The 13,191-nt window shown below is 35.2% G+C and overlaps 1 protein-coding gene across 8 annotated transcripts in view; it reads right to left on the bottom strand.

Annotated features, from left to right (window-relative positions):
- Positions 1-13,191, bottom strand: part of PTPN3 (protein tyrosine phosphatase non-receptor type 3) — a 155,836-nt gene that overhangs the window by 2,089 nt on the left and 140,556 nt on the right. For all 8 annotated transcript variants that reach the window (XM_068195459.1, XM_068195464.1, XM_068195450.1 and 5 more), the window contains 6 exons: positions 12,540-12,630; positions 12,233-12,294; positions 11,171-11,317; positions 8,929-9,057; positions 2,812-2,957; positions 2,061-2,196 (listed from right to left, as the gene is read on the bottom strand). In XM_068195459.1, the coding sequence (XP_068051560.1) occupies positions 2,061-2,196; positions 2,812-2,957; positions 8,929-9,057; positions 11,171-11,317; positions 12,233-12,294; positions 12,540-12,630 (711 nt within the window). The remainder of the gene's footprint in view (positions 1-2,060; positions 2,197-2,811; positions 2,958-8,928; positions 9,058-11,170; positions 11,318-12,232; positions 12,295-12,539; positions 12,631-13,191) is intronic.

The following is a 13,191-nucleotide window of genomic DNA, read 5'->3' as shown; positions in this document are numbered from 1 at the left end:
GGTTTTTGAGAAGCTACAGCTTCCACATGATTAACAACAGACACTAAACTGACCAGATAATAGCTCTGATCATCCATTCTTTTTGAATATGCCCTATGTCACGACACGTATCTGGCAAATCATATTACCTTAGAATTGGAGCACACACACAATCCTCACAAGGCAGCTTAACATGCTTTAGGCAAGGCTATTAAAACTGAACAATCCCTTTATTTTACAACTGAATAATCTATAACAGCTTCTCCCAGACACCCTAAGTGGGATCTCAAATATGAGCAGTGAGGCTAGCTGGAATGCAGGCATGGGAATGGGATAGAGCACCCAGGACAGATCGAAATATTAACACGCAGCTCTCTGGCATTCTGTTTTCTCACAGTTGAATGCTTGCTTCTGTGTCTCATTTACAGCACAGTATGCCAATTTTGCTCAGTGGCTGTTCACAACAGTACCTGCCTTCAGAAATAATAAACAAATTTAGTTTCACAGTATTGCTGCTACAGATCATCCCTCTCCCGATTGTGCTGACAGCAAACTGTGTAACCCAGCAAGCAAGGTAAAGAACCCTGTCTTAGATACTCGTTTTCCACACCAGGAGTCTGACTGTAGCTGTATTTATTACTATTCCCTGTATTCTTCAGTTATGTCAAAGCATGGATTGAAAGGACAATTCTGGCTGATTTCTGTTGTAACAAAAGGAATTCAGTCTTCTGGCAAGCTGACGTTTACTTCAAGTTTTCACATCTGATTCTCAAGAAGAGGACCACTTCTAGAATGTTGAAGCTTGAACTTGTTTGGGTAATTTTAGAAACTGAGGGGTACAGACAAGTGCAACTCCAGAAGTTAACACTCAGTTTCCTTAAACTTGAAGTTAGTATTCTTCATCTTGTGGCCACCTTTGTCACCAGCTCAGCTTCCACTTCAGCAAGGAACAGGCAGGGCACCCTTCAAACCACTCCCTTGCAACCACACAGTCCCGACCCTCTTCCGGAGGGGGCACTCCTGCTGCAATGAACACGAGTCCCAGCAGCAGGCACAGACTCTGTTTACTGAGCACTCTAATGGTACACAGGCAGCTGCAGATCCTGACACTTTTATGCCCTTTGATGATCCAAGATTTCCCCCACATCTAGTCATAATGCTAATTCCTGCAGTCATTAACTGTTAATGAATAGAATTTGTCTTTTTAAGTTAACTTTTTTTGCGATCAAATGGATTTGATTTCAATGCATTTCAGGCATTTTATTTGTAGGATGAGACATAAATGCCCAATTTAATTGTTGGCTTTCTGACTCTAAACCCCCTTACTTTCATTTCTCATAGGGCATTTAGCTCTCCAAGATAACCCACACTCAGAATTTTTGTCATCCAGCCTCTCCTAAAGAAAGAACAATCTCTCATCCTTCATCAGTCTCTAATGTCAATATGTTCATTTCCAAAGCTGACAAAAAATGGCTCTCACAAACTCAAGTTGTCTCATTTTCATCTTAAAATTGCCATCTACTTTCATGTTTTGTTACTGGTGTTACACAACTTGCCCTTATGGTTTTTTCCAACTAGGTAGTTGCAAAATTTTAAAAGCATCTATACGTTCTTATAGAATTTCTACTCTAAAGTGGCCTTTTGAAAAGCCACTTCTTTCTTTTCAAACCAGGCCACAAACACTTTGATTTTACCTTCAACTTAATAACTTCCTATGGTGTTCTGTACTAGAATAAAAAGCAAAAATTTACTCTAGCTTCTTGCAGAGAATTTAGACAAAGGACCGTGAACAGATGATCAGTACAAGTCTGACTTTGGGCATTCTAACTGCTTACAATGTATCAAAACCAATTATCTTTTCATGGCAAGATAAGAAATACTTTAAAAATAGAAAAATATATACCACATTAGCAAAGCAGCCTTTGCCACCATGCTACATTATATTAAAATTATGAAGTTGGATATATATTAGCAACTGAAGACTCATATTACTAGATCCTTTATAAAAACTTTGGACCTGTTTTATAACTTGAAAAGTGCAGTATATATACAGAAAATGATGCTTCCTCTCCATCACTTACTGATGTTTGCACCATCATAGCTCTCTGGTCTCGCATTTTCCGTACAATATCCAGTGGATAAACAGGTTGGTTCCTTTCAATTAGGCACATGGCTGTTTCCATAGTGACCAACACACCAGTGCGACCAATTCCTGCACTGTGAAACACAACAGGAAAATAGTCTATAAAATTAGGTTTTTGCAATACACCAAATGCATATCACAGTCTTACTAGTAGGACAGCCTTGGAAGTTACAGGGAGACCCTAGTAAAATTCAAAGAGAGCACAAAGTTTATTTTTAACAGCAACCTCAGTAATATTTTCTGGTAATTACTAAAAATAAAATATTTTAAAATATAAATAAAACTAAAAACTCACCTAAAGTAGATGCATTTTTAAACAATTAAACAGCTCAAACTGTACAGGTTTGCTATTTTTGTCTTAAAAAGGTAAAATCCAATTGACTGCTTTTATGACACACACACTTGAACAGCAGGAAAAGAATTTTTAGCAGTACCATTCAAAATGAGATTACAACAGTGGTAGAGGATAAAAATCAGAAAACAAACTAATTTGCAGATTATCAGATCTGTGATAATTATGTGACTATGCCATTCCACCAAAAGGTTGCAGGAGAAAGGGAGACAAAGTAAACTCATCCTTTAGCTATAACATCAGTGTTTCCATCACCAGCAGTAAATGCTCGTATTGCACAGTTTAACATTTTCATCTCATTCAAGGATCTATAATCAGAGTTTTAAAACACAAGTACCTGCAGTGAACAAGAACTGGCTCATTCTTTACTCTCTTTGGTCTCATACAGGTCACAAACTCCAAGAAGTCCATGGAGTCATCAGGAACGCCATGATCAGGCCAAGCTACATACTGGAGATGGGTGACAGTGTGCTGTTGTTCTGTCTAAAATACAGTAAAGTTTAAAAAAAATGGCCAGTTATATGTCTCCTGTATTAATGTTTACTAGATACAAGTAATATTTTTCATACCAAGTGTTTTCTGCAGATGCAATAAGAGGCAGATGGTGTAGAAAACGTTTGTGATTTTAACATTCAGTGTGAAGTATGGACACATAATTCTTGGAAAGAATTCATGAGGCACAACATTTTCTAAATAAATGAAGTATCAAGTTTAACTTCTGTGATGCAAACATTTTAATTTTTTTGATTTATTGACTGTTGACCTTTGACATCATTGATTCACCTGAGGTAAAATGCTAGAAGACATAAGCATAACAGTACTACACAATAGTTTAGAACTAGTTGGAAGAAACAACAGAGAACAGCAGAACTACTGAGAACAACACCAATGTAACAGGCATTTAGGGCTATACAATCTATTGTAAATATGTCTGGGCACACTTACAGATTCAGGTATAATAAAGTTACCTGCAACACTTGCTAAATCTGGTTTCTGTTAGAAAACAGTATATATACATATCATTCATACATACATGCTTATTGTACATATATGAATGACATCTGTATGATTCACAGGAGACTATTTTTCTGTATGGAAGCAATATAATTACTTAAAAGACTCTGTTGTCCAAAGAGCTCTTTTTTTGAATTTTTGAATTATATGTAAAACCCCTGTGGTTTTATAAAAGTTCTTTCAGTTTAGCTTTTTGCAAATTTTGATTATGAAATCACTCAATCATCCCTGCATTCAGATTGAGCTGAACTGATATGTTACAGATGTAACTAATGGTTAGGGTGGGAAGAAAGAGACCTAAGATGCTCGTGAGCTCTGAAGCATCACGCAGCGAGGATGTCAATCTTTACAAACTGAGACAAGTCTTCATGTTCCTTTATTCCTTCCACACGTTTTGCAATAGTTAAGCTGTTACCTGCATTTAATTTATGTCCATTATCAGACTTAATATTTGACACCCTTCTGAAATAAAACTCTCCTTTATGACTGGATTAATCTATAAAAGCTGGCCTTTCCCTAGTGGTCCACACTGGAATGTTTTTGTGATGCTTTTGTGACTTTAAAAGGTTTTTCCCCTTTCCTCTTATGCTCACAACTGCTGAAATATAGGACCTGTTTTAAATGTCTTCAGCTGCTTGCTTTTCTCTCCCACATGAAGATGTTCCACTCCCAGGAACAGGCTAATAGGACACAAAAGATGGAATAAGTGCTACCTATGTGCTAAGTAGTCTTAAGGAATACATTTATTCCAGTCAAAGCAATTGCAGAAATTTGCAATTGCCCACAGGGACAAAAAGAAAAATGACACAGATCATACTTTGCTTCTTCAAAGCAAAGCCTGAGCAATCAACAATTAAAAGGTACAGCATAAGGCCCACATGGACAATGTAATCTAACATTAGTGACCAAGCTCACTGTAATAGCAATTACATCGGGATCTACCATCCGTGTCATCAAAAGATGCACAATGACCAGGATAGCTCTGCATGAAAAAGCATGCATGGCCTTTTGCTACTCAGTTCTACTGAGTAGGAAAAGTTGACCTTGATCAAATGATTACCATTCACATTTTTCTGAACACAGCCATAGATTAAAAAAAATACAAAAATATATCTAGAAAATGTCATTAAAAATTCCTTCTTTGAAAATTTGTACTTGCTTAATCAGAACCTCTTCAAAAGGGAAATGAGATAAAGCAGCAATTACACGTAACAGTTTGATCTGATTCTCTTGAATCAGAGATGTTTGAATTACAGCATCCTGGTGAAACAAAGACTTGATTAATTTGAAAATTATCCAAGCCTGAGTATCCTGCTGCTTTCCATGTGCTTCAAGAACTTAAAGCTATACAACATGGATAAGTGCCAGTGGCACACCTGAGAAACACTGACAGTGATCTGTAGAAGCAAAAAGTCATTTTAAAAGCTTAGAGCAAAGGAAAGAGTTGACTTAATTTTTTTAAATCAGTACTTCAGGCTCAAATAGAGTGAGATGCATTTAGTTAAATAGTTTACAGACATTAGGTACAAAAAGTACGTAACATAAGACTTACTCAGAGTGAGAATACACAAAGAACATGCACTTAGTCCTCAAAGCTGCTGCTTTTGGTGTAAGTATCTTCAATTTCTGTTTTGTGCCCTAATCATACTTAGAGACCAATACAGGTGTTTGTTAATTATTCCAGGTATGCCTCAAGCCTCAGTGTAGTCTTCCAACTATTTGTGCTTTAACATGATCAGTTTTGATTCTTTTTTTGAGCTCTTCTGAGATGATTCAAAATTCTGAAACCTAACTATTCTGCCACTTGCTTTCCAAAATACACAAGTATTTTAAAACACTTTATGTTTTATTAGCAATTTAAACATGATGCAAACAGTAAATATATTTGTTTATGTTAACATTAGTTTTTCCATGTCTAAGTTTTTATCTCTCATGCAGAATGTCAAAGCAATACTCTGAGAAAGTCCAGATTTTTAAAGCTATTTTTAGCAGGGTTTTTGGCTTTTTAAAAAACATATTATCTTCAAGTCTAGTGAAAGTCAGTTTTTTAAATACAGAAAATGTCAGCCAAACAACACCCCACATGGAAATAACTAACATTAAAAGACCATCATAGTTATTAAAATCTAGAACATCTACATGAAAAAAAAAAGCTAGAATTGTAGTTACTGGTTCCATAGTTAGCCCTACAGTACATGTTTTGTTAGCAATACTTATTTTTAAACACTATTCCTCTCAGAACTTGCTCCTTTATACAAATCTGATAATGGAAAATAAGAGCTAACTTTCCATATTCAAGTTATTCATTAAACCACTATTCTCTGCAACTCAGTTTAAATCTTTTCCACAATTTTTTCTTTTAGCACTGAGGATTCAATGACAGTAATCCTAATGATTGATAAATGCATAATTTTTCTTCATAAAAATCTGGCTTTATTAGTCCTGTTTTATGAGCCTTAGAGAAAGTGAGAAAGCAACAGCTGCTTATGGCTTGGTTGCTATTTTTGCTTAACTTGACCTTGTACACCTTGCTATTCCAAGGTGTAATGGGGTTTTTTGCATTCATGTGGACTGATTTTAATGGAATTAATGTATTTGGTGTTTCTCCAAATCAGTTTAAAAATTATGGATTCAAAAAAATTAGCCCAAACAGACTCCAGTGACACTTCAGGATTATGTAATTTGCCCAGTTTATTGTCAGCCCTTTGGCCAACATTTAGCTTCTTCATGGCATTGATCCACATTTACTTAGTAAGGAGCTACAGAGGCATAAAACACCATGTTAGTCTTACACCTCTACAGAGGTGTAAGACATCACCAGCTCTTTGTTATTGTGCTTCTTCGCTGTCATTACAGCAAAGCTGTTGAGCAAAAAAATCTCCAACAAAACTATGTACTTGTCCCTACCCCTCCTGGGCAAATTCAAGCTCAACTGCTTCTGCGGTTAGATATCTTCATTGTGGTTGAGCTAATATCCTAGATTTTGCTCAGAAGCACATGTTCTTCTCCAGTGAGTCTGTCATTGAGACAAACTCCTGACAAAGAATAGGGCTGTCACAGGCAGTGCTTCAAATGGCTGCTCTAACACTTGCAATACAGCTGTACTGTCAAGACCTTCAGCCACAAAAGTATCCAATCTTCATCCTTCCGCAGTTTGCAGTCTTGCTTATTATAATCACATCAAAAGGCAAACTTCCTTGTTTCATTCTCCCTAAATGATAGACTCTCCCTGATTAATAAAAGATTCGTGTACTCTTCACAAAATCAACATACAGAACTTAGAATCATAATAGCCATACAGAAAGTAGGAAATTTAAACTTGAAATGTCAACCTTAATTCTTACTTATGTTGAAACGAAACAACTGATTTTGCATTTCAATGTTTCAATTAATGTCCCTTTTTGCAGAAGTTATAACATAATCTTCAATAACGAGACAAAAAAAAAAAATCACAATGTAGAACTACATTAACCCTGAAATGGTCTTTTAATCTTCTAAGCAGGAAAAGGTGAGCTCTTTGCCAGTGAGTTTCACAAACATACTTTGAAAGCTGAATCTGAATGACCAGGGTTAAAGCCCCATTTCTAAAGAGTAGATACTCTGGCAAGTGGCATTTGTCATTTCTTGGACAACTGTTCATACATTATTATGCTCCTGTACACAATTGCCATAACATTTCTCACTTACTTTTGTTATTTGGCTCTTTATGTTTCAAAACCAGTAAGATTTAATGCCTAATCATACATTGAGGCATTTGTCTTCAGGGAAACAAAAATTTGTTTCAGGCTTCTTATGCTATTTTGTCAAAGATCATAAAGGAAGACATATCTCTATTTACAAAATAGTGCACTGTGTGATGAGCTCTGAACTCTCACTACATGATTTCTTTCCTTTGGTCTGTTTGTTCTAGTCCCCAAAGTGTTCTGAATGTTTTTTTAAAAAATAAAAAGCCTCAACCAACCCTCAAAACCCCCAAACTTAGTGCTACAGTATAGCTTTCAATCTTGGTCTTGAAAAGAAAAGGCAGGAAATTAAACCTTTCTTCATTTTATGAGATTTAGAAAGGTTACAAATAAATAATTTGAGTGAAAAGGACTAAAACTTTGGGTACATATACTTACAATACTACTTTTATGAGGTTAATTTCTTCTGTGCTGACATTCAGGTTTATCACTTACAGAGTAATTGGCCAAAATACAGAAACAATTATCATGCTGCTCTTGACTGGGTGGTTTCTAATATCTAGAAACAGAATTACTGTAAACTGTCTTAACTGAAAAACCCTTAAGTACTAACATCTGACATGTTTATGACTACAAAGGAAAACCTAATCACATTAAAGCAAATTTGGATGCACTGTCAAGTGAGAGAATGTCAAGTTACAAATGTATGAGACTAAAGGTTTGGTCATCTTGCTGTAAGAACAGTGATTAAATATTATATTTTAAAACAGATATTGCCTCTTCCTTGCTTACAATTACTATTACTACTAGCAATTCTGGTAACACTAAAAGCTACTTAACTATACAGAAGTTTAAAAGACTGACTAAAAATGAGCCTTTGGTCAGTATACAGTGATTTCTTACACATCTTATGATAGCATAAATCCTTAATCTTTTTAGAAAATACCTATGGCCATGGAATTTTGGAAAAGAGGGAGGAAGGGAAGAAGGGAAAAGTATAAGAAATGCAGGTTAACTTAGAAACAAAAATCAAAATTCAACCCCTACAATTCAGGTTGTAGAATGTCCAGATGTGACCTGAACACAGATTTCACAACACAAGATAATATGCTGTGTTTTGCCTTCTCTTTGCTTTCTAGCTCCCTAGACATTAGCATGAAAATATTAGGAGTTATAGAATATAAGTATTTTTCATAAATTGAACACATCTAAATTGAGATACATATGGACTTTTTTCTTTTTTAAAATCTAACTAAAGACAATGAAAAGAAACTGGTGAGATTCTGCATCTTCCCTCAAAACAATTTTATTATGCTTCACTTCTTCATTAGTTGTTCTAGCTGCTTGTGCTATTAACCAAGTGATCCATATTTCATGCTTGGAAGAGCAGAGTTACTTAGGAAAAAAACTCACTTTATAAATCAAAGTATTTACAAAGAGTCAGTGATTGCAAAACTGTTTAAAGAAAAGCACTAAACTTCCTTATGATGTTTATTGCAGTACCTGTACAGCATAATGTATTATAGAACTTCAAAAAGTGTGTCTTTGAAGAAGCTCTAAAGAAATAATCATACCATGTTGATCCATATAATATACACATATTCTATTTTTAAAAATGTGTGTGTCTGTGTGTATACAGACACACATCATATCCACACCCAGAGATATACATTGCCAAACACACAGTCTTTATCTACTCATCTATAAATGTATCCATTCAGCTTGTTTGGGGATAATTAAAGGCAAGGAGCATTTACCTCAATGTTTGTAATAACCATTTCTCTGACAACATAAGCAATTGTGCAGTCTTCAGAGTGGCACCTGACACGGAAGCAGCCATATTCCATTACATCTGGTGGATCAGGCCAATATTGATGACATTTGGTCTGTAAAGAAAATTAGGCACATGTCATGACTGTTGTATACAAGCCCTTCTGTTTCTAGCCTTCTTTCTTGTCTTGTGGTTCAGGGAATTCAAGGAGTAGAATAAAATCTGTTTTAGTTTGCTGGTTAGTTTTTTTTCCATCCAAATTGAAAAATAACAGGACAAAATAGGCTAAGTTTTTCAAAAACTTCTGTTTTAGTGATATATAATAAACATTCAAGTAAATTGGATGCATGATGCTTTGTCTGCTGCTTATCTGTAATTGCAAGAATGACTTCTCAAGGCATAATGTGGGAGAATAAAGATGAATTTATTCTATCTTAAGAAAAGAAGTGCAGGGGTTAAATTTGAAACTAACTTTAGCCCTCTAATAGCAGGTTACAGCAAAGGCAAAGCCACACTTTTCCTGAAAGCGAACAATATAAGGACAAGAGGCAACTGCAAAGAAGCAACAAGGGAAATTCTGACTAGATGTTGGCAAAAAAATTCCACAAAAAAGGACAAACACAGAAACAAGAAGCCCTATGAAAATGTGGAATCTCCACCGGTAGAAATTATTAAAACTTTGATGTGACACTGCAACCTGCACAAAGTTCAAAGTTGTTTTTGTCTGTAACTTTTAAATTGATATAGAGTAGCATGAGCTGGAAGTTTTGGAAAGTTAAATTTCTTAATTTTACCTTTAATAGAGCTCAATTTTCAGAGGCTTGAAATCCAAATTATAACCATTATGCATGAAAGTTTCATTGTGGTAATTTATCTTAACTACTTTCTCCTTCAAATTTAAGCCAAAATAATGTATTCATTTCTGAAAAAAAATGAACATTACTATGGAGGAAAAAACCCCTATCATACAAATCTTAACACCATTGGAAAGAGATAGTCTGGAATGTAAAACCTCCAGGGACTAGGTAAACGTTTGGCATTTGTCAGTGGGGATATTCTTGACAAGAATATACATATTTTTCTATGCCTGAAAGTTCACCCACAAATTGGGCATATCTAAATAATTTCTGAAAGCAAACAAAACTCATAAATGTGTCTGGTGTACAAAGGTACCAGAAGGATGATTAGAAGCTATCAACAATTGCCTTGAAGTTGCCAACTAACCGTACGAACTCCAGACTATTACTAATCTGTGCTCCTCCTCAATACAAAGAAATGAATACAACAATACAATCAAAAGATGAAGGGAGCATTTCTATATCAGGTGATCAATAATGTCTGCTTCCATGAGCAGCTACATAATGTGACCATGGTTAGAACCTGATTGCTGCTTAAGTGGACTTCCTTACATCTCAATCTTTATGCTGTTTAAGACGTAAAATACTCACTTCCCTTGCTTTCTAAAAACACTGGGTTTTGACTGGGATGCCAGATAAATTTGATAATGTAGGACAGATCACAGACTAAATACAGATAAAGGCTACAGTGAAGGCATACAGGAGTCACCACCTTCTCCACCTCTTAAAAAAATCCAACTGTTGAATTTTCAGCTTCTAAAACTTTAAAACCAATACCTTCCCATTTAATCTAAAAACGTTATCTTTAAAACTACAAAGGACAAATCAAATCAAAATACACCAGATTTTCACTGTGCTATTCTAAAATTCAAGGAGAAACATAATTTATCTAAACATAATTAAAATAATTTTCAGAGCAATTCTAGGAAGGAACCTGAGATGTAAATGAAAATAAGCAAGCTAAAGTCTGACCACTAGTAAATATCACAATGGCTGACTCCTTTTTACAGCTAGACTACAAGGTTTTCTCAACCCACTCAATGCTTCCAGACATTTGCTGAATCTTTTGGAGAGAAACTGCCACTTGGAGGCCAATAGTCAGGGAGAAAAATATCAGCACATAGTACCTGTGATCAGCACAACAGAGTGAAGGCAGTGATTTCTGTTTATCAGACAGCTGGTTTGTTGGCAAAGCAGCATAACAAAAAGCAAATTGAGGACTATCTGCTCTAAGTAATTCAGAAAGTCTGGCCCTCAGAAAAATAATTCAACCGAGTAAGTTGGCCTCTTTTAGGGTTATTTAACCATAACAATGGAAAAATTTCAAAGGTACAGTACATTTTTCAGCATACAAAGGACCTGGGCACTTACCCGTCCTCGTTCAGTGAGTGTTGTTAGCATGATGATCAGCGATAATTTGTGATCCCAGACAACTTGCCAGAAGTGTGCACATGTGTGTGGAAGAGGCCCCTGAGTAGCAATGTACCGGTTCACAATGCCAGCAGAAGGAATTTCCATCTACAGAGGGAAAGAAAAATCCTGTGTTAAGTTCACTCTCACCAGTCAAGTACTTTTTTAACTTTTGCATTTCATTCAAGGAAGTTTTGAGGGAAAATGAAGGCAAAAAAGCTAAGTAATAAGATAATCAAGATTACAATTTGTTATATGAAAAACTTTTAAATCATTAATTTAGAACAGATGTAAAGCACAGATTCTATAGTCCTTCATGCTGAACTATGAGCAGAAGGTTAATAGTGAAAATGTACTTGAAACCTTGAAACTGCAAAGCTTTCTAAATTTTCTTTAATATTGAGTAAGTAATGATGTCAGGGTATATACACCAAAGGTATAGCAAAAGCTGTTTATTGCCTGATAATAAACACAGGAAGTTAATAATTGACTCTGATTTAGGTGCTTAGTTTATGTATCTGACAGAAATATATACACATTTTCCCCCTTTTTTCTCTGACTCCCAGCCTACACTTGACTGATTAGGGAAATCAAGGCTCCAGTTTATCTTCTGGATCCTTCATAGCATAGCTATTAGGTCATAAGTGGTTCTAGAGGGGAAAAAAGGATTAGTTTTATGGAGACAACCTCAGCATTTGAGGCATTTGAAGCATATGGAAAAATAAAACAATTTTTACTGGTTAAAGACTCTGCACATATCACAGTGTATCACTACATATTAGCACCCTGTACCATGGTAGCACCCTGTACCATGGTAGCACAGTGCTACCATGGTAGCACTGTGTATTAAGATGGACACCTGTTTCACAACAGACACTATTTTTTAGGTTATGAAATTTTATATCTTTCACATTTACAAATCCCAAAATTAAAAAAAATTATCCTTATTCCCTAACAAAGCCAATTTTTTTTCTGCTTTAGTAATATAGAAAGTGAGTAAATGCAGGTCTCTGTATGACTTACATTCACATAATTTGCATTAATGTAATCTTCATCTCCTTGCAATATTATCCTTGTGGCATCATCTGCACACACACAAGAAAGAGGGAATAAAATTAGTAATTAAGAGACATACTTCCCCTCTATTAAGTTAAAAAAAACCTGAGGACTTAGAGAAACACAAACAGCAGAATACAAACAGAATAAATTACCTTTTAGAAAAAAAATGACCAATTACATTACTTCAATTATAGAATAAAATCTTTAATCAGCAAGTTCAATACAGCAGTTATAAAAAGCAAAATAGGCAGAAACTGTACTTTAGACTCACAAGGTAGAACATCTTTGTATCTATTCTTGTCCATATTCTGCGGTACCTTTGCACATGTAACAGCCAATCCTGGTTTCTTCCTATAAAGTTGCTGCAAAGTAGAATGAAAAATTATAGGATTTTGAGGGATGTGATTATACTATACACACACTACATTCACACAAAAATATATAGACTGAAACAAAATCCATATTGTCTTTAATGTTTTTCCTATTCTTCTGCAAAATTCACTTGAGAGGTTTTTGTATTTAATATGACAAGAATTTCTTTTATTGCTAGCCCATCAGGATAGCTAGAAGAATTTATAGGAAAAAAGCAAAAATAGCATGTGAACATCATTGATATAAACCATTGCTCTGCAAGTTTGCCTTTTGCTTTTAAAACTGCAGACCAGAAGGACAATCAGCAGTTGAGGGTGGAACAAGGGAGCAGTGAATGGCATCAGAACAAAAAATAGCTGCAGACTTATTCTCTGGAATCAACTATAATATAAAAATTTCTGAGAAGTTTATGTATCCATTTCAGTTCTGCAAGTACCTAAAAAACCACAACTTCAGTGTATCACAATCTCTTAACATGTGACTTCTTTGCTTTTGGGCCAACCCCTATGTTGCAGACTTTATCTGGAGTAAATGGATATATGAAATGGGGT

This window comes from Anomalospiza imberbis, chromosome 1 (genome assembly GCF_031753505.1).
Source record: "Anomalospiza imberbis isolate Cuckoo-Finch-1a 21T00152 chromosome 1, ASM3175350v1, whole genome shotgun sequence".
NCBI classification, from domain to species: Eukaryota; Metazoa; Chordata; class Aves; order Passeriformes; family Viduidae; genus Anomalospiza; species Anomalospiza imberbis.
This window is presented reverse-complemented; position numbering and strand designations above follow the sequence as displayed.